Below are 23,794 nucleotides of genomic sequence, written 5' to 3'. Positions count from 1 at the left end.
TTCAAGAAGACGATGACACTGGATTTGTATCCTGCCTTCCACTCTGAATCTCAGAGCCTCAAGAGCAGCTCACAATCTCCTTTGCCCTCCTCCCCCACAACAGACACCTGGTGAGGTGGGCGGGGCTGAGAGAGTTCTCCCAGCAGCTGCCCTTTCAAGGACAACTCTGCGAGAGCTCTGGCATTCCACGGCCATTCCAGCAGCTGCAAGCGGAGGAGTGGGGAAATCAAACCCGGTTCTCCCAGATAAGCGTCCGCACGTTTAACCGCTTCACCGAACTGGCTCTACGGCGTTTCCTTCCCCCAGTGCACCTTTCCCTTCAGACCAGCCGCGACGCACCATTCCACCTTTCCCAGGGCCAGAAAGAGAAGACTCCATCTTGGTGTTTCTTTTTTTGTGGAAAACAGACAAAGCTCAAGCTCCGGTCTGACATCGTCTTGCTGGAAGTTTAAGACAGCGGAAACTGCTCCCTCACCCCCCCCCCCCCCCCACGGCCCTCTCTGGTGCTTCAGAGCCACGAGTCTCGCAAAAGCTTGACCGCTCTTGCGTTAAGGCACGTAGTGTAAAGTCAGTGCCCCCACAGGGACTAGAAGTTCATTGTTCTATGTCGAAAATCTTGTTCCAGTAGTAGGCGAAAGTTGGAGAGTTGCAGGCTCCGATGGCAACCAACAGGAGCAGGTAGAAAGTCATTGCGATGGCAAAGCAATGTTTTGAAAACCAAGACTGGCTGGCAGGCCTGCGAAAAGGGGGGGGAAATCCAATACGTTTGTTACTGAGCCCGCACACAAAGCAGAGAAGAAAGAAAAGCTGGATTTATATCTTGCCTTTCACCTGGGAGTCTCAGCGCGGCCTACAATTTCCTTTCCCCTCTTCTCCCTACAACAGACACCTTGGGAGGTTGGTGGGGCTGAGAGAGCGCTGAGAAAACGGCTCTTTCGAGAACAGCTCCGTCAAGAGCTGTGACTGGCCCGAGGTCACCCAGCTGGCTGCATGTGGAGGAAGAGCGGGGAATCAAACCCCGTTCTCCAGATTAGAGCCCACCACTCTTAACCACTATGCCAAACTGGCTCTTTCCAGCCCTTGTGACCTTTCCCAACCCTTGGGCAAGTTTTTGCAGATGGCAACAATACGGAAAGGGTGTTTTTTATGACCCACCATGCATTGGTTTTATGGGGGGGGGGAGGTGTTGCTAAAATGCGGTTTCGCTGACCGCTGCTTAATTGTAGGCTTAACTACCGCAAGATTTGTCTGTAAGCCCTCCTGAAGGAATCTTGCCTTAGAAGCCAAGCCCCCCACCCACAAAAAAAAAATACAATCAAGGTGGAGAAATCTCCTAAATCTGAAGTTAGAGAAAACTGGGGTTTTCGCCTAGGGATTTAATGGATTTAGGAAACCAAAGTTTCATCTGTGATCAGTCAAAGAATTCACAGCAGCATCTGAACATTCCTAGAAGACGCTATGATACAGGATATAAGTAATTTCCCCCAGCAAACTATCGGGGGGATCTTATCGCTCCAAAGACAAAATTAGCTTTATCTCAGGCGTGATTTCATGTTCTCCCTTCTAGGTTGTTAAATGGGAGATATCAAAAACCCCTGTATGAGGAACAGAATTGCCCCTGAGGCAGTTAAGACGTGGAAATTATAGAGGCACATTTTTTTATATTGTCTTCCTCATAAAGATCTTCATGATGAACTGCTTCTTCCGCTTCCTAGGAAGAACAGAGAAATCGTATCTCATTGTTCCCCCTAGGAGATAAATATCATCAGATTACAGAGGAGGTAGGAAAATTCTGCTCAACAGCAAAATCTATCTGCAGTTCACTGGGGGAAGTGTACTCTATTGAACGCTGCTATTTTACAGATGGGGTTTTACACAGGGGTCGTTCTGTAGAAAAATTGGTAGTGGAGCTCATTAGCAAAATTCATTAGCATGTGCCGCCCCCCGCCATAGCCAAAAGCAACCCGACATAAGAAAGGAAAGCCCCAGGCGAGCGAGGCCTGCTTGGGCTGGCCAGAGATCCAGCCAACCCAAGCGGGCCTCGTTCACCTGGGGCTCACCTTGGCCATCCACCCCACCCCACCCCCACAGTCAAAAGGCCAGCAAGCCACCCACCACCCAAAATCACATAAGAAGTGGAGAAAGGGTGGCGTGGCCTCCTCCAGGGGTTCGTGACGGGTGCTGGGGGTGTTACAAAGCCCCTGTGGCTGGCTGGCTGCCAGCTCTCCTAATCCAGAAATTGTTATGCAGCTGCACCTCCTATTCAACGGACAAGGTAGGTGGGGAGGAGGGGGGGGAACCCTCAGAAAGGTTCAGGAGCTGCGCTCCTGTGAGCTCCTGCTGAATTCAAGGCCTGTTTTTACAATTTGAAAATGTATATGCATTTTTCCCTTTTCGGTTTACTGATTTTTTTTATGGGATCATAAATGATTGTACAACCGAAATACTGTAAATCATTTTGTTGTTTTAACTACATTGGTCACTGACCGTAGCGATAAATATCTATCAGCAAAGAGACATTCATAAGGATTCAGGGTTTTTGTATGCACGTGGTACAAAACAAAAATAAAAATATTTCTACAAGTGCTTTCTTTGAGGACACAATCTAGCTTCTACACTAAGGGCGGAAAACAGGGAGACACAAATTTTCAGACTCTCTGAGGGACATTCTTATTCTTTATTTTACTTTACTGATACCCCACCTTTCAACTCAACAGGGACCTGAACTGGCTTACATTGAATCTCAGAATGGTCACAATCTCCTTTATGAACATATGAAGCTGCCTTATACTGAATCAGACCCTCGGTCCATCAAAGTCAGTATTGTCTTCTCAGACTGGCAGCGGCTCTCCAGGGTCTCAAGCTGAGGTTTTTCACACCTATTTGCCTGGACCCTTTTTTGGAGATGCCAAGGATTGAACCTGGGACCTTCTGCTTCCCAAGCAGATGCTCTACCACTGAGCCACCGTCCCTCCCTTATCTTCCCCCCCACACACACACACAACAGACACTCTGTGAGGTGGGTGGGGCTGAGAGAGCTCTTACAGCAGCTGCCCTTTCAAGGACAACCTCTGCCAGAGCTATGGCTGACCCAAGGCCATTCCAAGTGGATGAGTGGAGAATCAACTCCCAGAGAAGAGACCACACACTTAACCACTATACCAAACTGGCTCTCAAACTGGTTAGGCTGAGAGTGTGATTTACCCAAGGACGCCCAACAAGCTTCCACAGCAGAGCGGGCGATTTGAACCTAGGTCTCCCAGGTCGTCCCTCTAATACTCTAACTACTACACTGCACTGACCCTCTTTGCCCTCAGGGGTAGCTACAGCAAACATTCACCTCCGGTGCTGTTTCTGAGAATACACCAGCAAGTATTTCACCCGTATGAGCTGGTTGTTTGTAACCACGAAGTATTTCTGGGGGACATCGCCTCCTTCGCTGTTTTTCACTCTGGCTCTCTTCTTGTCTATTTCTTTAGAATCTGCGCAGGAAGAAAAAGAGACCTTTTTAGAGATTAAGCAGAGCAAAGGCAGGGAAGGGGGCATGAGAACACTGCAGACTGCGCATTAGAAATGCTCACGTTACGCTTTTTAGCATATCCTTCCTCCGAGGAAGACACGCAAAGCCGCGGTCAGACAAAGTGGGCCACCCTTTTGGGCTACATTGGGATGTCGAACTCACTTGTTATGAGGGCTGGATCTGAATCAATGAGACCTTGTCGGACCGGGCCGTGTGTGTCACAAAATGTAATGCCAGGGAGCAGAGATACAAACTTTATAAAAGTCGCACACAAACTTAAAACTTAAAATAAAACATGCTTAAAACGTTAGCACTCATTGGTCTCAAAGGTGCTTTCTTTGCATCTCCCCTGTGGGATGGAGGGAACTGGGCAAAGGAAGCTCTGGCTCTTTCCCTCCCTCCCCAGGGGACGAGAAGAGGGAGGCGCCTCAGCTAACAGAAGGAAGAGAAGTTTGGCTCAGTAGCTCTGCTGTGTGATTGAGAGAGCCTGGCAAAGCATGCTATCCCTTCCCGCCCCCTTCCTCCCCAAGGGAGGAGCCTCAGCCAATGGAGAAAATAGAAGCTTTACTCTTTAGCTCCTGTGCAATTCGGCAAGCCTGGCGGAGCAAGCTGTGATGCAGAAGGAAACAAGAGAGAGGGAGAAGGAAGCAGACCACAGTCAGTTGCTCGGGGGCCTGATAAGAAGCCCTCTGGGAGAAAATACAGGTTTTGCTCTGTTGCTCCTGTGTGATTGAGCAAGCCTGGCGAAGCAAGCTGTGATGCAGAAGGAAACAAGAGAGAAGGAGAAGGAAGCAGATGACAGCCAGTTGCTTAGGGGCCTGATAAGCCCTCTGGGAGAAAATACAGGTTTTGCTCTGTTGCTCCTGTGCGATTGAGCAAGCCTAGCGAAGCAAGCTGTGATGCAGAAGGAAACAAGAGAGAGGGAGAAGGAAGCAGAGGACAGCTAGTTGCTTGGGGGCCTGATAGGACCCATCCGGGGGCCTGATTCGGCCCCCAGGCCACACATTTGACACCCCCGGGGCTAGATGGACCAACAGACTAGCCGGGTATAAGGCAGTGCGTGAGGTCTTTGCGACTCACCTTTCTTCTGCACCTGGCATTTTACATCTGGGTGATCGATGATCTGGCAGACGGCCACGCAGCTCAGGACGGGGCCCATGGTGCTGTGCTGCCAACCGAGTCCGTGGGGGCTGTAGAGGAGAGCAAGGCCCAGGTCACTGGTCAGGTAGGTGCCTTCCCCAAACAAGGAGGTCTGGAAAAGCAGAAAAGGGGGGTTGTGCACGGACCTGAATTTCATTCCCCTCCCACAACAGATACCCGGGGAGGTCGGCGGGGCTGAGAGACCTCTGAGAGAACTGCTCTTGAGAGAACAGCTCTGCTGAGAACTTGTGGCTGACTCAAGGTCACACCAGCAGCTGCATGTGGAGGAGGAGTGGGGAATCATACCCGGTTCTCCCAGAGTCCGGGTGCTTAACTGCTACACTGAACTGCTCTTCAGTTTCAGGTGAGGGGGGAAACAATTTGGAAATCCATCCGCCAAATCTCCCCCCTGCTGGATTCGGTAAACTCTCAGGGTCGTTTCCCTTTCTCCCCTTTACCCGAATCTCCCCTTTATCCGAATCTCCCCTTTACCCGAACCTCCCCTTTACCCGAATCTCAACTGCTCTCAGCATTTCTGGCTTCCTGGATCACACCCAGTCTACAAGAGGCCACATCCAGCGGACTCCCCACCATTTTTCTTTTGGTTCATTTTCCAAATCACATTCTTCTGTACGCCTAAGGGTCTTGCGCTCCCCTGCAAGTCTGTACAGATGCCAACTTTCTCTGTGGGTGAGCCCATTAGGGTGTTCCCGTATTTCCACACTGGAAGCCAGCCAATTTACAGTTTGATATTGCAGTACCAAACTACGTTGCATGCCAAGCTGATATAACGAATTTTAGGTTCTAAAAACGGTTAAGCAGACGCAGACGGCATAAGAAAGCAGGGACTGTTAATGTCGTGAACCGTTTATAAAGACCTAAATGAGAGGCAGAGAATAAAGACAAGAAATATTCCTTGAACAACGGCAACCATTTATAATTTATTGGATTTGGAGTAAATGACCAGCCAACGTAACAGCGAGAGGTTTCACAGCATCACTGAGTGGGGTAACACGCACGTATGTGCCGCTCTGAGTCCCTGATTCAGAGAGAAGGGCGGGGTATAAATTTGCAATTCTTCTTCTTCTATGTGTTTTGTTATCGGTAGATTTTTTTATTTGTGAAAATACGAAGAAAAAGGGTCTTGTACCGCTTTGGTCTCCTCCTGATTTCCACATGTCTAGACGCCTTTACATTTCCAGCTTGCCCCCTCAGAGAGGCGCCTTTTCAAAAGAAGTCGGGCCAAGAAATTCCTTCCTGTCCCTCTCCCCCCAAATATTCCGCAGAAGCAGTTAGGAGGGAAACAGGACAGCATTTTTAATGCAAAACTTTTAAACGGTTCTGGAAGTTACTCAAAGCCTTTGGGAATGGAGTGGGACAGAAAGCTCATAAGCAAGAAGATGTCGGATAGATGTTGGAAATGTAGAAAACACGAAGGTTCTTTCTTTCACATGTGGTGGACTTGTGAGAAAGCGAAAGAATTTTGGAAGATGATACAACAACAAATCTCCAAAATTTTGGGTTATGACTTTTTTGTTTGGATTACAATTAGAAAAATTTCCAAAGGAAGACAGGACTTTAATTTGGTACTTGCTCTCAGCTGCAAGGACATTGTATGCGCAGCTGTGGAAACAAGAAAAAATACCAGAGAAATGGGACTGGATTAAGAAAGTTTTATCGTGGAGTGAGATGGACAAACTAACTAGAACTCTAAGAGACTATGATTTAGATATATTCAAAAAGGAGTGGAAGAATTTAAAGGATATATGGAGAAAGAATGGAATGTAAAAAGTCATTGGACAATTTTTTAGTATTAATGAGAGAAGAAAAATATTTAACTTTGATTGGTTAGCGGTACCTTTATAACTGAATTTAAATTTATAACTTCGGGGAAGTCAAATATTGGAGGGAGGGGGGGGTTGAAATATCATATGGGTTAGCATAGAAAAGAGGCAATTAATTATTGTAACCATATGTTATTAATAAATTGTTAAAACTCAGAAAGCTCATAAGCAAGCACATCGGCGGGCACAGGAACTGTATGTATTGGCTGATCCCAAAGCACTGCAAGCAGAAACAACCTGTTGAGGTAGGTTAGGCTGAGAGGAACTGACCAGTCGAAGACAGATTCAGGGAGGGCAGCCGTGTTGGTCTGAAGCAATGGAACAAAGTTAGAGTCCAGTGGCCCCTTTAACACCAACAAAGTTTTATTCTGGGTATGAAGAAACACGTGGGCACTCAATGAAATTGCTGAGCAGTCAGTTTAGAACAGATAAAAGGAAGTCCTTTTTCACCCAGAGGGTGATTAACATGTGGAATTCACTGCTGCAGGAGATGGTGGCGGCTGCAAGCATAGATGGTTTCAAGAGGGGACTGGATAAAGATTTGGAGCAGAGATCAATGTGGCTTTTAGCCACAAGGTATAGATGGAGCTCTCTGTCTGAGGCAAGTGATGCTCTGTATTCTTGGTGCTTGGGGGAGGGCAACAGTGGGAGGGCTTCTAGAGTCCTGGCCCCACTGATGGACCTCCTGATTGCACCTGGTTTTTTGGCCACTGTGTGACAGAGTGTTGGACTGGATGGGCCACTGGCCTGATCCAGCATGGCTTCTCTTAAGTTCTTATTTTTTCTTTGAAGAAGAGTTGCATTTATACCCCACCCTCCACTCCGAGATTGGGCTGAGAGAGCTCTGAGAAAACTGTCTCATGCAGCAAGCCACTGGCACTGAACATGGGAAAGGGAATTACGATTAGCTTTGAGAACGTGTGTGTAGTGTGTGTTATGCCCTGCAGCCCCAATGGAAAAATACATAGCAAGATACATATTGTGTGTCAAGACCATGAAAAGAAGGGTGCAAACACCCTGAGGAGCAACAGCCAGCCAAGGCATCTACAACCAAGACCAAGACTCTCACCTTGTTTAAATGGCACTGCAGCCCGTTGTGCACGATGGAATGGAAGTTCTCCAGGCGGCTCCCGTGGAAGGCGTAGATGAGGTCTCTGTCGCCCCGGGTCTCCTCAAACTTGGCATCCATCTGACCGCAGTAGGTGATCTCAAACAGGAAGTCCGGTGCAGGGACCGCAACGCTGGGCACTCCCGTCAGCTCCTGGATCTTCTTGTACTTAAAGGCAAGCAAGGTCTCTCTCCGTTATTGGTTTTGGGAGGGGGGGGACCCAACTCCTTGGCCTCCAAAATTTAAAACTGTTATTGTGCTGGTCTATGACCATAACATCACTGAGTCCCATGGCGCAGAGCGGTAAAGCTGCAGGACTGCAGTCCGAACTCTCTGCTCACGACCTGAGTTCAATCCCGGCGGAAGCTGGGTTCAGGTAGCTGGCTCCAGGTTGACTCAGCCTTCTATCCTTCCGAGGTCGGTGAAATGAGTCCCCAGCTTGCTGGGGGGGGGGGAGTTTAGATGACTGGGGAAGGCAACGGCAAACCACCCCGTAAAAAGTCTGCCGTGAAAATGTGAAAGAAGAAGAACTGCAGATTTATACCCCGCCCTTCTCTCTGAATCAGAGACTCAGAGCGGCTTACAATCTCCTATATCTTCTCCCCCCACAAAAGACACCCTCTGAGGTGGGTGGGACTGAGAGGGCTCTCACAGCAGCTGCCCTTTCAAGGACGACCTCTGCCAGGGCTCTGGCTGACCCAAGGCCATTCCAGCTGGTGCAAGTGGAGGAGTGGGGAATCAAACCCGGTTCTCCCAGATAAGAGAGCTACGGCTGACTCAAGGCCATTCCAGCAGCTGCAAGTGGAGGAGTGGGGAATCAAACCCAGTTCTCCCAGATAAGAGAGCTCTGGCTGACCCAAGGCCATTCCAGCAGCTGCAAGTGGAGGAGTGGGGAATCAAACCCGGTTCTCCCAGATAAGAGAGCTCTGGCTGACCCAAGGCCATTCCAGCAGCTGCAAGCAGAGGAGTGGGGAATCAAACCCGGTTCTCCCAGATAAGAGAGCTCTGGCTGACCCAAGGCCATTCCAGCAGCTGCAAGTGGAGGAGTGGGGAATCAAACCCGGTTCTCCCAGATAAGAGAGCTCTGGCTGACCCAAGGCCATTCCAGCAGCTGCAAGCGGAGGAGTGGGGAATCAAACCTGGTTCTCCCAGATAAGAGAGCTCTGGCTGACCCAAGGCCATTCCAGCGGCTGCAAGTGGAGGAGTGGGGAATCAAACCCAGTTCTCCCAGATAAGAGAGCTCTGGCTGACCCAAGGCCATTCCAGCAGCTGCAAGCGGAGGAGTGGGGAATCAAACCTGGTTCTCCCAGATAAGAGAGCTCTGGCTGACCCAAGGCCATTCCAGCAGCTGCAAGTGGAGGAGTGGGGAATCAAACCCGGTTCTCCCAAATAAGAGTCCTCACACTTCACCACTACACCAAACTGGCTCTCAGCAACGTCATCCCAGAGTCGGAAATGACTGGCGCTTGCACAGGGGACTACCTTCACCGTTTTTATGGCCATAACAAACAATTCATTTATCTGGCCCAGAGTCCCAGATGTAGCTGCTTCCCCTGGAATCGCCTTGAGCCGAAGATCTGATCGACACCTCCGCAACACCCCCTCTTACCTCATTTTTGTTGGCACTGTGGATGGTCAAGGCCCTAGAAGACAGAATCCAGCCCAGCAGCTCCCAGGTCCCTCGGGCTGCATTCTGCGGAGTCGCAAGGAGCTCTTTCAAGCTCACCAATGCATTGGTGTCTGCAAGCTGAGAGAGAGAGAGAGGAAAAAACACTTGTATGGAGATTTATTTTTGTACATTTCTAGTCCGCCCTATCCCACAAGTGGGCTCAGGGTGGATTACAACCGATTTAAACACTAACAACAAGCAATAAAATTTGAAATAAACTATTAAAACAATAAAAAACAATAAAATTCCTCAATTTCAGGTGGAAGACAACTAATCAGGCCATAGCTCTACTGACTTCTAGCTCCAGGTTTGCACAGAGCCTTTCCCTTGGCCAGATTCAATGCCCTTCTGTCAGCCATTTTATTTGGCAGATTCCAAGGGACTCCCTATTCAAGTAGGTACTGTCCCTGTAAAATGGATTGTGTTGAGACTGTCGCCCACGTTCTTCTCCAGTGTCCGCTCTATTTGGCGTCCCACCGGGATCTTTTATACCCCATATTGGCCCAAATTTTAGAGACCTCTGATGATTTTAAGGTGCTAGATAATTCTGATCCGGAAATAACAGAATTAGTAGCAAAGTTTTTTTTATAGAGCCATGGTTACTCGTCCTGATAAGTAGTACTATGTATCAGGTTTTACGATGTTGCTACTTTGTTTTTATCTTGTACTCCTGATTTTATTCTGTATGTTATTTATTTATTACTTTAAATTTCTTTTTTTTTAAATACATAACACTTTTATTTGTCGATTGCATGTACACTACTGAATTATACATAAACAAACATAAACATACAAGACCCACCACCCAACACTCCACCCAAGGAGCTTACAAGGCTTCACCATAGCACAATTCCGATTTCCTCATGGTAAGTCCGATACTTTTTATCCAAGCATATAAATAGTCCCATGTCTTCCTACAATCTTGTATATTGCCTCCTCTTAATCATACAGTTAAAATGTCCATCTTAGCTGCGTCAAATAACTTTTGTAAAAACTCTCCTCTGTCTGGCAGTTTAGAGACTTTCCAGTATTTCGCGTACATAATTCTCGCGACCGTTATTATATGCAGCAACAGTTTCTTCTCTTGTCTGGGTAGGTTCCCTTTATACACATTTAGTAGGTATAGCTCTGGGGTATGTTGAAGCCTAGTTTTTAATATTTTTGAGCCCATAAATTAATCTGGGCCCAATATTTTTTGGCAAATTCACACTGCCACCAGATATGAAAGAGAGACCCTTTTACTTTCCTGCATTTCCAACATTTGTTGGAATACGTTGGGTATATTTTGTTGGAATACGTTGGGTATATTTTACTCATTCTTTCAGGTGTTAAATACTTTAAATTTCTATCCCGCCCTCTCCGCAAGCGGACTCAGGGCTGCTGACAACATTCATCTTCTCAAGTTAAAACCAATAAAAACCAATAAAACATAATTACAATTTAAGCCTTTAAAAACCATTTCGTGGTGCTGTGTCGCTACAATATTAGCGAGTTCTTATTTCCTGACGGTGATCTCCTAGAACTCTATGTGATGTTGGGTGGCAGTTCTCTCCTGGTTAGATATCAAAGGCATGTCGAAACAATTCGGTCTTACAGGCCCTGCGGAAAGTGGAGAGATCCCGCAGGGCCCTTATGGCCTCCGGGAGAGCATTCCACAATTCTGGTGCTGCCACCGAGAAGGCCTCCTTTGGTCCAGAGGTAGACAATAGATTTTTTGTCCATGAACGCAGTGCTCTCTGGGGAAAATGTGGAGAAAGGCGGTCCCGCAGATATACAGGTTCCTGACCATAATGGGCTTTAAAGGTTAATATCAACACCTTGAAACGGACTCAGAACACAATAGGTAAACAGTGCAGCTCTTTCAGCACTGGCCAAATGTGCTCCCATCGGGGGAGCCCCATTAACAGCCGTGCCGCAGCGTTCTGCACTAGCTGTAGTTTCCGAGTCAGCGTCAAGGGTAGCCCCGTGTAGAGAGCATTACAGTGATCTATTCTTGAGGTGACCGTAGCATGGATTCACCACTGCTAAGTCGTCATGCTCCAGGAAAGGAGCCAACTGCCGCACTCGCCGAAGATGGAAAAAGGTGGATCTAGTAGTGGCTGCTACCTGGGCCTCCATTGTAAGAGAGGACTCCAGGAGCACACCCAAGCTCTTGACCTTGGGGGCCAGTATTAGTGACACCCCGTCAAGAGCTGGCAGAAGGATCTCCCCTCCCGAACCACCCCGGCTCAGGTAGAGAACCTCCGTCTTCATCGGATTCAGCTTCAGCCAAGATGCTACAGCTTGAAGAGCCGGGTCTAGGTTTTCTGGGGTACAGTCGGACTGGCCACCCCTCAACAGACAGAGCTATGATTAAGAGACTTTGATTTGGAAGTGTATAAAAGGGAGTGGAAAAAGTTTAGATGTTATGTAGAAGAAGAATGGAATATAAAAGGATATTGGACAATTTTTTAATGATCAAGTACTAAAAAAAAAGTAGAATATGAATATAGGTTCTTATGGTTTAAGGGTACCTTTAAATGTCAGTATTTTAAGTATATAACTTCGGCGGGAGTCAAGGAACGGGGGGAGGGGGGACTAGAAAATAGCATACGGGATAGATAATAAGAAGGTATTAATGGATATTGTTACCACATGTTATCAATAAAATTGTGTTTTAGATATTGAAGAAGATATTGGATTTATATCCCGCACTCCACTCCGAAGAGTCTCAGAGCGGCTCACAATCTCCTTTCCCTTCCTCCCCCATGACAGACACCCTGTGAGGTAGATGAAGATATTGGATTTATCTCCCGCCCTCCACTCCGAAGAGTCTCAGAGCAGCTCACAATCTCCTTTCCCTTCCTCCCCCCACAACAGACACACTGTGAGGTAGATGAAGATATTGGATTTATATCCCGTCCTCCTCTCCGAAGAGTCTCAGAGCGGCTCACAATCTCCTTTCCCTTCCTCCCCCACAACAGACACCCTGTGAGGTAGATGAAGATATTGGATTTATATCCCGCCCTCCACTCCGAAGAGTCTCAGGGCGGCTCACAATCTCCTTTCCCTTCCTCCCCCACAACAGACACCCTGTGAGGTGGGTGGGGCTGGAGAGGGCTCTCACAGCAGCTGCCCTTTCAAGGACAACCTCTGCCAGAGCTATGGCTGACCCAAGGCCATGCTAGCAGGTGCAAGTGGAGGAGCGGGGAATCAAACCCGGTTCTCCCAGATAAGAGTCCGCACACTTAACCACTACACCAAACCGGCTCTCCATAAATTTTACATAAATAGATAGAGCTGGGTGTCATCTGCATATTGGTGACAGCCCAGCCCATACCTCCTGACAATCTGGGCAAGGGGGCGCATATAGATATGGAATAACATCGGGGACAGAACCGCACCCTGTGGCACACCACATATAAGCGGGTGCCTTTGGGATGATTCCTCCCCTATCACCACCCTTTGTCCCTGATCTTGGAGAGAAGAGGCCAACCACTGCAAGGTGGACCCCTGAATCCATACACGGATTATGTATTCTTTTAACATGTAACCCGGCTGACCCTCTATTTTATATTCTTAAATATGCCAATAGAGGCTGTCTTGTCTCGTCTCATAGCGCAAAGAGAGCTGGAACCGATGATATTTAAAGCCCTATATGGCCTAGGACCTGCCTACCTGAAGGACCGTCTCTCCCCACATGTTCCCCAGAGAGTACTGAGATCGGGAACTCAAAACCTCCTCGTTATCCTCGGGCCAAAAGAAGCCCGTTTAAAATCTACCAGGGACTGGGCCTTCTCTGTTATGGCCCCTTCCTGGTGGAACCAGCTGCCAGAAGAGGTGAGGGCCCTGCGGGACCTTGCTCAGTTCCGCAGGGCCTGTAAGACAACCCTCTTCCGGCTGGCCTATAACTAACCGGCACAAGAAACTAAGTGTGGTTTTAGTAGATTTCTGCTGCTCTTAATGTTTTAAATGTTTTAATTATTTTAACTGTTTAAATGCCTAAACCTAATTTATATGAGATTCTATGTTGTAAGCCGCCCTGAGCCACTTGGTGGAAAGGGCGGGATATAAATTATAAAATAAATAAATAAATATCTCAATAGGCCCGATGGACGATCGAACGCTGCGGCAGCGAGACCAGACTCAATGTACTGCCTCGCTCGAAGATCAGGCAGAAGAGCTCCATTTTACAGCCCCTACGAAAAGGTAATGAATCAGGCAGGGCCCTAATCTCCAACCGAAGCGTGTTCCGCCAGGCCGGAGCCAAGGCAGAAAAAGCTCTGGCTCGAGTCGAGGCAAGACGGGACGTCTTTCAGGTCAGAGACAACCAGTAGATGGTGATTAGCTGAACTGAAAGATTTCTGGCTTCTCTTGGCCTTCTCTCACGGTTCAACAGAGACCCCTCGTGGGTATGCAAAAGAAACATCTGGAAAGATGCCCAACTTGAGTTCCATAAGGCTTATCTGCGGGGAAGGATATGAAAGAAGGCACACACGCACGCATGCACACACGGAGAAAAACATTACGACCGGGTTTAAGGAGCAAGGAACCACAGCTTTGTTGCAGCGTTCATTCCCATCTTGGGATCAAAGAGCGAAGTTGTGCAGAATCTGTCACCAAAGACAATATCCCAGAAGCCCCAGAAGAGCGATGCGAACAAGGGGACGCCCCAGTGTGGTGGCGGCGGTGGTGGAGGAGGAGGAGGAGGAGGATTTATACCCTGCCGTTCACTTGGAGTCTCAAAGTGGCTTCCAATCTCCTTCTCTTTCTCCCCCCACCACAGACACCCTGGGATAGTGGTGTCAAACACGCAGCTTGGGGGCCAAATCAGGTCCCTGGAGGGCTCCTATCAGGCCCCCGAGCAACTGGCTGTCATCTGCTTCCTTCTCCCTCTCTTGCTTTTTTCTGCATCACAGCTTGCTTTGCCAGGCTTGCTCAATCGCACAGGAGCTACAGAGCAAAGCCTCTGTTTTCTCCATTGGCTGAGGTTCCTCCCTTGGGGAGAAAGCGGGGGGGGGGGGGAGAGGCAGAACTTGCTTTGCCAGGTTCTTTCAATCGCACAGCAGAACTACTGAGTCAAGCCTCTCTTCCTTCTATTGGCTGAGGCTCCTCCCCCTCCTGGTCCCCTGGGGAAGGAAGGAACGAGCCAGAGCTTCCTTTGTCCAGTTCTTTCAATCCCGCGGGAGCGATATAAAGAAAGCACTCTTAAAACCAACAATAACGTTTTAAGCATGTTTTAAGGGTTTTTTTTTAAAAAAAATCTTTAATTGCGTTTGTCTGTCCTTAATAAAGTTTATATCTCTGCTACCTCATCACAAATAGGTGCGCACATGGCCCGGCCCAACCTGACACGGCCAGACAAGGTCTCATTTATGTCAGATCTGGCCCTCATAACAAATGACTAAGGAGTAAATAGCTGCTCCCATGTGACTGATGCCAGGGAAGTCGGGTAATCCTAAACATGCCCTGACGTGGATGGCCCAGGCTGGCCCAACCTGTCAGATCTTAGAAGCTAAGCAAGCCACAGTGTGGTCCTGATTTGCACATGGATGAGAGGCCACCGAGGAAATCCAGGGATGCTGTGTGGAGGAGGAGGAGGAGGAAAAGATGAGGATGATACTGGATTTATATCCCTCCCTATACGCCGAGTCTCAGAGCGGTCACAGTTTTCTTTACCTTCCCCCCACCCCCCACAACAGACACCCTGTGAGGTGGGTGGGGCTGAGAGAGCTCTGGCAGCAGCTGCCCTTTCAAGGACAACTCTTACGAGAGCTATGGCTGACCGAAGGCCATGCCAGCAGCTGCAAGTGGAGGAGTGGGGCGTCAAGCCCGGATAAGAGTCTACACACCTAACGACTACAACAAACTGGCTCTCGGAAAAAGCCCAGCAGGAGCTCATTTGCATATTAGGCCACACCCCCTGACACCAAGAAGACGACCGCAGATTTATACCCCGCCCTTCTCTCTGAATCAGAGACTCAGAGCAGCTTACAATCGCCTACATCTTCTCCCCCCACAACAGACACCCTGTGAGGTGGGTGGGGCTGAGAGAGCTCTGGCAGCAGCTGCCCTTTCAAGGACAACTCCTACAAGAGCTATGGCTGACCCAAGGCCATTCCAGCAGTCTTCTTCTCACAGCTTCTGGGAAAGCCCTTTCAGCCCCACCCACCTCACAGGGTATCTGTTGTGGGGGAGAAGATATAGGAGATTGTAAGCCACTCTGAGACTCTGATTCAGAGAGAAGGGCGGGGTATAAATCTACAGTCTTCTTCTTCTAATGGGCCATGTATCTTATCTAATCTGGTTGAGACACCTCAAGAGATCCTTTCCCTGAAATGGCTAGCCTGAAATGCAGGAACACCATGCAGGAAGAAAGTCACTTCTCTCTTCTGCAAAGTCGACAGCCAGCAGCTACTTGGTGACGAACTCCCGCTCGCCTCCAGGATGTGCTCAGAGTCCATTCCGACTCAAGGACGCTTACAGCTTGCCCTCGAGGAAGCCTATGTGACTGACGGGGCAGCTCTCCCTGCAACCTGGCACAAAAAAGAAACTGGCAGCAACTCTCACACCTGCGTTTATAAGAACATAAGAGAAGCCATGTTGGTATCAATTTTTCATTATCACCAAGCAGGACCCTTTCCAATTCTGTTTGTTCTCGTCTAATTCCTTCCAATTTTATATCATTTTCCAACAAGCTTTTAATTTGTTGCATTTGAAACCAATCATATTTATTGTCTAGCTCTTCCGAAGACTGAGTCACATAAGAACATAAGAAAAGCCATGTTGGATCAGGCCAGTGGCCCCTCCAGTCCAACACTGTGTCACACAGTGGCCAAAAAAACCCAGGTACCATCAGGAGGTCCATCAGTGAGGCAAGGACACTAGAAGCCCTCCCCAAGCACCAAGAATACAGAGCATCACTTGCCCCAGACATAAGAACATAAGAGAAGCCATGTTGGATCAGGCCAGTGGCCCATCCAGTCCAACACTCTGTGTCACACAGTGGCCAAGAAACCCAGGTGCCATCAGGAGGTCCACTCTAGGACACTAAAAGCCCTCCCACTATTGCCCTCCCCAAGCACCAAGAATACAGAGCATCACTTGCCCCAGACATAAGAACATAAGAGAATCCATGTTGGATCAGACCAGTGGCCCACCCAGTCCAACACTCTGTGTCACACAGTGGCCAAGAAACCCAGGTGCCATCAGGAGGTCCATTCTAGGACACTGGAAGTCCTCCCACTGTTGCCCCTCCCAAGCACCAAGAATACAGAGCATCACTGCCTCAGACGGAGAGTTGCGCTGTGGCTAATACATCTGATACATTCCTGAGAAGGTCCGGAAGGCCCCGCTCTCGTGTCTTCCCACAAACTTTAGAAGAAGAAGAAGATATTGGATTTATATCCCGCCCTCCACTCCGAAGAGTCTCAGAGCGGCTCACAATCTCCTTTCCCTTCCTCCCCCACAACAGACACCCTGTGAGGTGGGTGGGGCTGAGAGGGCTCTCACAGCAGCTGCCCTTTCAAGGACAACTTCTGCCAGAGCTATGGCTGACCCAAGGCCATTCCAGCAGGTGCAAGCGGAGGAGTGGGGAATCAAACCCGGTTCTCCCAGATAAGAGCCCACACACTTCACCACTACTCCAAACTGGCTCTCCAGTTTGCAAAACTGGATTATTCAAGATGGCTTTTCTATGCAGGACACAGACTTGCACTGTATTAACACGTTTCAGAACAGGGGGTAGCCAACCTGTGGCTCTTTCACACATATTGTGCGGCTCTCAAAGTCCCCGCTGCCCGGCTGGCAGACTTGGAAAAGGCATTTCTGTCTTTAAATTACTTCTAGCCAACCAGCCGGCAGCTTGGAGAATGCATTCAAAATTAAAGTTGTTTTCTTTCCATCTCCCCCCTCCATTTGCCTGCCTGCCTTTCTGACTCGCGGCTCTCAAGCATCTAACATTTATTCTATGTGGCTCTTACATTAAATACGTTTGGCCACCCCTGATCTAGAAGAAACAGCCTGCAGCCTCAAACTGGGGGTCACCCCAACCACTGCCACTACAGAGGCCGGAAGGAGGGGGTGGGAGACGGATTCCAGTCCAGATGAAATCCCCCTCCTCCTAGAATCTGCCATCCTAGAATCTGAAATCCCCCTCCTTCTAGAATCTGAAGTCATCCAGCATATTTCCAACGCCGTTGATTGGGTCTTTGGGTAGTGGGCAGGAAGCAGATTCCCGTACATCTTGAACCCAAACCACAATTGGGCAGCACAATTTAAGAAGGATATAGACAAGCTGGAACGGGTCCAGAGGAGGGCGACGAAGATGGTGAGGGGTCTGGAGACCAAGTCCTATGAGGAAAGGTTGAAGAAGCTGGGGATGTTTAGCCTGGAGAGGAGGCGGCTGAGAGGTGATAGGATCACCATCTTCAAGTACTTGAAGGGCTGTCATACAGAGGATGGTGTGGAATTGTTTTCTGTGGCGCCACAAGGAAGGACCAGAACCAATGGGTTGAAATTAAATCAGAAGAGTTTCCAGCTCAACATTAGGAAGAACTTCCTGACCGTTAGAGCGATTCCTCAGTGGAACAGGCTTCCTCGGGAGGTGGTGGGCTCTCCTTCCTTGGAGGTTTTTAAACAGAGGCTAGATGGCCATCTGACAGCAATGAAGATCCTGTGAATTTAGGGGGAGGTGTTTTTGAGTTTCCTGCATTGTGCAGGGGGTTGGACTAGAAGACCATAGAGGTCCCTTCCAGCTCTATGATTCTATGAAACCTTATTGCAAACTCCTTTTCAAATCACCAACTGTAGCTGTTTCACAATCGCAAGCTGTTCTGGGGACATTTTTTTGGCTACAACCGGAGTAAAACTGCAAAAGAGATTAATGAAAAAATACTAAAATAAATCAAATTCTGCACGCAGGGGATTCTGTTCAGGGACATGTAGTGGTTAGAGACCAGGGTTCAAATCCCTCCTCTGCCAGAGAAGCTTGCTGGGTATCCTTGGGCCAATCACACCCAAACATCGTCTCAGCTACCTTGTTGTGAAGAAAGGGGGATGCTGGTAGAAGAAAAAGATTTGCAGATTTATACCCCGCCCTTCTCTCTGAATCAGAGTCTCAGAGTGGCTCACAATCTCCTATATCTTCTCCCCCCTCAACAGACACCCTGTGAGGTGGGTGGGGCTGAGAGGACTCTCACAGCAGCTGCCCTTTCAAGGACAACCTCTGCCAGAGCTATGGCTGACCCAAGGCCATTCCAGTAGGTGCAAGTGGAGGAGTGGAGAATCAAACCCAGTTCTCCCAGATAAGAATCCACACAGTTAACCACTACACCAAACTGGCTCTCTGGTAGCTGGTTTGGGTCCTCTTAGGGAGAAAAAGAGACTATAAATGAAGCAAACACAATAAATTCTGCCCCTTCTACCAAATTCTACAGCCTAAATTATTACTGAATAAGAATTTACAACCTAAATTTTACAGCATAAATTATTTGGTTTAATAATTTTAATTTTACAAATAATTTTACAACCTAAATTCTAATGAATTATTACTGAATTAGAATTTACAGCCTAAATTATTTGGCTTGTCAATACCAATTTGCTCACAGTAAGATCTGTATTATAGACTTTACATATATGAATACACAAAAATGGCAAAATTAACATCTTGTATAAACAACAAACCAGATTAGAATTCTAAGAAAAATGAAAAAGTATTCTTTTATATACAGCTGAGAATCAGAAATAAATTTTAAGACAGAAACTGAGAAAGTAGAACACTCAAGCAATCAATATCTGCTATAATAAACAATAAGATATGAAGATGATTGGGAAAGATAAAAATATATATAAATAGAGATGAAAAATCAAGAGCATATATAAATTCTAAATAAGTATAATTATATGATACAGATTATTCCAGTTTATGTAGTTTATGTTTAAGATATGAGATGGGTATAGCAAATGATGGTAGATTATTATCTGTTTTATGTGTTATTTAGATATTTGTTGCAGATTATAGTTTATGTTTTGTTTCCGTGTTGTAAATTGAAGTAACAGAAATTATTATTTTAAAAACTTTACATAAGCAAGCACTTCTAAAGGGATAAACATGTAGCAATGAGTTGGCAGACCCTTTTTATGTAGTTATTTGCAAGAGATGGGAGAGCCAGTTTGGTGTAGTGGTTAAGTGTGCGGACTCTTATCTGGGAGAACCAGGTTTGATTCCCCACTCCTCCACTTGCACCTGCTAGCATGGCCTTGGGTCAGCCATAGCTCTGGCAGAGGTTGTCCTTGAAAGGGCAGCTGCTGTGGGAGCCCTCTCCAGCCCCACCCACCTCACAGGGTGTCTGTTGTGGGGGAGGAAGGGAAAGGAGATTGTGAGCCGCTCTGAGACTCTTCGGAGTGGAGGGCGGGATATAAATCCAATATCTTCATCTACCTCACAGGGTGTCTGTTGTGGGGGAGGAAGGTAAAGGAGATTGTGAGCCGCTCTGAGACTCTTCGGAGTGGAGGGCGGGATATAAATCCAATATCTTCTTCAATATCTTCTTCAATATGCACAGATGGGCATATTTTGGGCACATTGTTCTGGCGCTGGTGGTGGGAGCTACAAAGGCCACCACGGCTCTCACCCTGACCCCCACCAACCTCACTAGGCTTCTAAGACTTCAGCCAGCTTTGCATACCAAACTTCCACAGCCTAGAGCAGGGATGGCCAAACTTGCTTAGCCGCAAAGAAGGAAGGTGGGTGGATGAGAAGAAAGGAAATAGATGGGGAGAGAGAGGTGGAAAGAAAGCAACTTTAACTTTAAATGCATTATCCAAACCAGACAACAGAGTGATGGGGGGCTTTGAGAGCTACAGTTTGCCACATTTACAAAAATTATAAAAGCAAGATGCTCAAGAAGCACAGGGAAAGCAAGGAAAATATCCCGGGGTGGAGTGTGGGGTACATGGATTGCCTCCCTGGACTTCCTCCTCTAGCCCTATCCTGTTTTATTCTGACAGGCCAGCTGGTGATGTCCAGCCTCAGAGCGAATGAGATGCCCCTCCCCTTTAATTTAAGTCACAGTCAAGTGTGAAAACCGGGCTTCGAGCAAAGACAGCCTTCCACGGTCTGCAGGAATCCTGCTTTCTTTAGCATGGCTCTTCCTCCCTCCACCCTCCGCCCCAAATTGCCAACTCACCAAAGCCTCAAAGTCCTTGGCTTCTTCAGTGGCGTAAAAGCTGGGGAAAGGCCGGAGGGCGGAATCCCGCTTGTAGCTCTGCAGCGCGGAGACAAAGAAGCTGCACTTGAGGTCAGCAGCCAAGAGGTCTGTCTGCAGAGCCTCCTCGGTCCTGTCGGCGAGCGCAGCATCCTCACCCGCACTCGGGGCCGGCATCCCCGGCAGGGCCTGTCAAGGGAAAACAGGGCAGGGTCAGAGCGGGGAGTCCAGGTATCCCCCTGGGGACATTTCCCAGCCCCAAATGTGGAAAAGCCCCCCCATACACACACACCCAGATTTAAAACCATCCTCAGTGGTGTAACCCAAGTAGGGTTGCCAAGTCCAATTCAAGAAATATCTGGGGATATTGGGGGTGGAGCCAGGAGACTTTGGGGGTGGAGCCAGGAGACACTATGTATGGTGCCAGGAGCAAGGTTGCAACAAGCATGACTGAACTCCAAAGGGAGTGCTGGCCATCACATTTAAAGGGACTGCACGCCTTTTAAACACCTTCCCTCCATTAGAAATAATGAAGGATAGGGGCATCTTCTTTGGGGGCTCACAGAATCGGACCCCCTGGCCCAATCGTTTTGAAACTGGACGGTATTTTGGGGAGAGGCACCAGATGCTGTGCTGAAAATTTGGTGCCTCTACCTCAACAAACAGCCCCCCCACCCTGAGCTTCAGATACCCGCGGATCAATTCTCCATTATACCCTATGGGAAGCAGTCTCCATAGGGAATCATGGAGTGCCCAGCAGACATTTCCCTCCCCGCGCTTTCTGAAGCAGGAGGAGGACCTCCAAACAGGGGAATCCCCTGCCCTCTCCTGGCAACCCTAAACCCAAGAGAAGCTCCCCCCCTGCGCAGGCAGCCATCCAACCGGTCAAGCCTCTCCTCCTCCACCCCAGAAAGCTCTTCCTTCCAGACTCACGCGTAAGAAAGCCTCCCCAACCCCCTCTAGCCACGCCAGGCGGGACCCTGGCGCGACAGGCTGCAGCCCCACAGGTCGAGCTCACCCCGTCTCTTTCCCGGTTGAACTTCTACCTGTGCTGCGGCCGGCAAAGGAGCCCAGGCTGCCCCTTTGTCAGAGAAACTGACTACGCGACAAGCAGCTCCAAGGCCAACTGGGGAGGCCCCGCCCCACGCCGCCGGATGCGGCGCCCACGGAGCATGCTCGCAGCGGCACCTTGTAGCCACCGACTGCCCGCACTTCTTTCCCGCATGCGCCGTAACGACTGGTGAAGCCACCGCCTCCCTTACCGCGCCCACTTTTCTCCCGGAGCGTGCGCATGAGCGAGGGTTGAAGCCGTGCCAGTGGTCTCCCGGAGCCCTGAGTTTCGCTTGGCGCATGCTCCGTAGCAGCTGATGAAGCCTAGATAGAGAGATGGCATTTGGCCTTTAGATGATGATGATGAGAGAGATTTCAGCAGGAGCTCACAGGAGGACAGCTCCTGAGCCTCCAATCCGGGGTGTGCATGCAATGGCTGGGGCTGATGGGAGTTGTAGGCAGAAAGCATCTGGAGAGCTACCCTTGGCCGCCCTATGCTACTGAGCTCCTGCACCATTCCCCCCCCCCCTACAAAATGACCCATGGATGGACGGCTTTTAAGTAATCGAGTACTGACTTTTCAGAAGGACTAGACGCGTTGCAAAAGAGGACAGGCGAAAGATCGTGCAATGGAGCCTCCATGGCAAAAGGCAGTTGACCCTTGAATACCTGCTGCTGCCACGACCCCTGGCACTCCCCCCCGGGGGTGGGCGTTTTCCCAAACAGCAGCTTCCAAACCTCGAGGAAAGCTCGGTCTGAATGCTAGGGTTGCCAATCCCCAGGCGGGGGCAGGGGATCCCCCGGTTTGGAGACCCTCCGCCTGCTTCAGGGTCGTCAGAAAGCGGGGGGAGGGGAGGGAAATGTCTGCTGGGAACTCTATTCCCTATGGAGATTTATTCCAATAGAAAATCATGGAGAATTGATTCGTGGGTATCTGAGGCTCTGGGGGGGGGCTTTTTGGGGGGGGGGGGTAGAGGCACCAAATTTTCAGTATGGCATCTAGTGCCTCTTCCCAAAATACCCCCCAAGTTTCAAAAGATTGGATCAGGGGGTCCAATTCTATGAGCCCCAAAAGAAGGTGCCCCTATCCTTCATAATTTCCTATGGAAGGAAGGCATTTAAAAGGTGTGCCGTCCCTTTAAATGTGATGGCCAGAACTCCCTTTGGAGTTCAATTATGCTTGTCACAGCCTTGATCTTGGCTCCACCCAATGTCTCCTGGCTCCACCCCCAAACTCTCCTGGCTCCACCCCCAAAAGTCCCCAGATATTTATTAGGTCCCACAAATAGCTGGGAAACAGTAGGGGGGGGAATCCTTTCCACCTACAGCCTTTCCACCTACAGCTGCCCGCAGCCTGCAGATGTGGTTACAGTAGTGAGGTTAGCTGAGGCCGCTGTCTGATAACTAGTTGTCACTCTTGAAGACAACTATTTGAAACTGCTTTTAAAATGCCATGAATGTGAGGAAATGTTCTCTCACTTTCTCTTTTACTCTGTTTTAAAATAATTCTTAAGGTTACTGGGAAGCAGCCAAAAAGATTCTTAAAAAAAAAAATGTTGTTACTTTCTCTGGTGGGAACCAGAGTGTAATATCTACGATGTCTATGCAGTCTTGGAGGGAATTAAATCTCACTTCTGCCATGGAAGAGTGGGTAGGCTGTGATCTTAGATACCCCAATCTTAGTTCTTGGAAGCAAAGGGTTTGGTACGTGGAGGGGAGGTCACTGAGGAAGACTCTGCAGATGAAGGCAGTGGCAGACCAGCTCTGTTTCCCACTTGCTCTGAACACCCGTTGCTGTAGTTACCACAAGTCAGGTGTGCCTTGACTGCCCCCTTACATTCGTATGTTTGCCATGCTGTCAGCAGGCGGCTCAGGTAAGGCACTTTCTCTCAGTGCCCACCCCCCATTGGGGGTGGAGCCAGGAACAAGGGTGTGACAAGCACAATGGAACTCCAAACGAGTTCTGGCCATCACATGTAAAGGGACTGCACACCTTTTAAATGCCTTCCTTCCATAGGAAATTATGAAGGATAGGGGCACCTTCTTTGGGGGCTCATAGAATTGGACCTCCTGGTCCAATCTTTTTGAAACTTGGGGGGTATTTTGGGAAGAGGCACTAGATGCCATACTGAAAATTTGGTGCCTCTACCCCCCCAAAAAAGCCCCCCCCCGAGCCTCAGATACCCACGAATCAATTCTCAATGATTTTCTATTGGAATAAATCTCCATAGGGAATAGAGGAGGGTCTTTTGAGGAGGAAGAAGAAGGTATTGGATT

At 48.7% G+C, this 23,794-nt stretch overlaps 1 protein-coding gene across 2 annotated transcripts; it reads right to left on the bottom strand.

Moving 5' to 3' along the window:
• Positions 1–377: 377 nt before the first annotated feature.
• PARP16 (poly(ADP-ribose) polymerase family member 16) lies at positions 378–21,628 on the bottom strand. 2 transcript variants are annotated; one of them, XM_060260253.1, is made up of 7 exons: positions 21,486–21,628; positions 20,450–20,656; positions 9,222–9,359; positions 7,574–7,780; positions 4,601–4,772; positions 3,341–3,482; positions 378–736 (listed from the first exon to the last, which is right to left on the bottom strand). In XM_060260253.1, exons 2-7 carry the CDS (start codon positions 20,642–20,644, stop codon positions 595–597), a joined length of 996 nt encoding a protein of 331 aa, XP_060116236.1. In that variant the 5' UTR covers positions 20,645–20,656; positions 21,486–21,628; the 3' UTR covers positions 378–594. The 2 variants fall into 2 exon arrangements, with proteins under 2 accessions (XP_060116236.1, XP_060116235.1); XM_060260252.1 differs by having other exon boundaries at positions 21,514–21,628.
• Between the last annotated feature and the right edge of the window lie 2,166 nt (positions 21,629–23,794).

The sequence above is a fragment of the Heteronotia binoei genome, chromosome 19, assembly GCF_032191835.1.
Source record: "Heteronotia binoei isolate CCM8104 ecotype False Entrance Well chromosome 19, APGP_CSIRO_Hbin_v1, whole genome shotgun sequence".
Taxonomy (NCBI): Eukaryota; Metazoa; Chordata; class Lepidosauria; order Squamata; family Gekkonidae; genus Heteronotia; species Heteronotia binoei.
Note: the sequence above shows the minus strand (reverse complement) of the source record. Positions and strands in the feature narration are given on the sequence as shown.

Bases quoted from the DNA above. Each gene is read 5' to 3' on its own strand.
- PARP16 (XM_060260253.1), bottom strand. From the start codon at position 20,644: ATGCCGGCCCCGAGTGCGGGTGAGGATGCTGCGCTCGCCGACAGGACC. The intron at 4,773-7,573 runs GTGAGAGTCTTG...CTGCTTTTCCAG, and splicing joins TGCAGTGCCATTTAAACAAG to ACCTCCTTGTTTGGGGAAGG. The intron at 737-3,340 runs GTGAATGTTTGC...CCCTTTTCGCAG, and splicing joins TCTCAGAAACAGCACCGGAG to GCCTGCCAGCCAGTCTTGGT.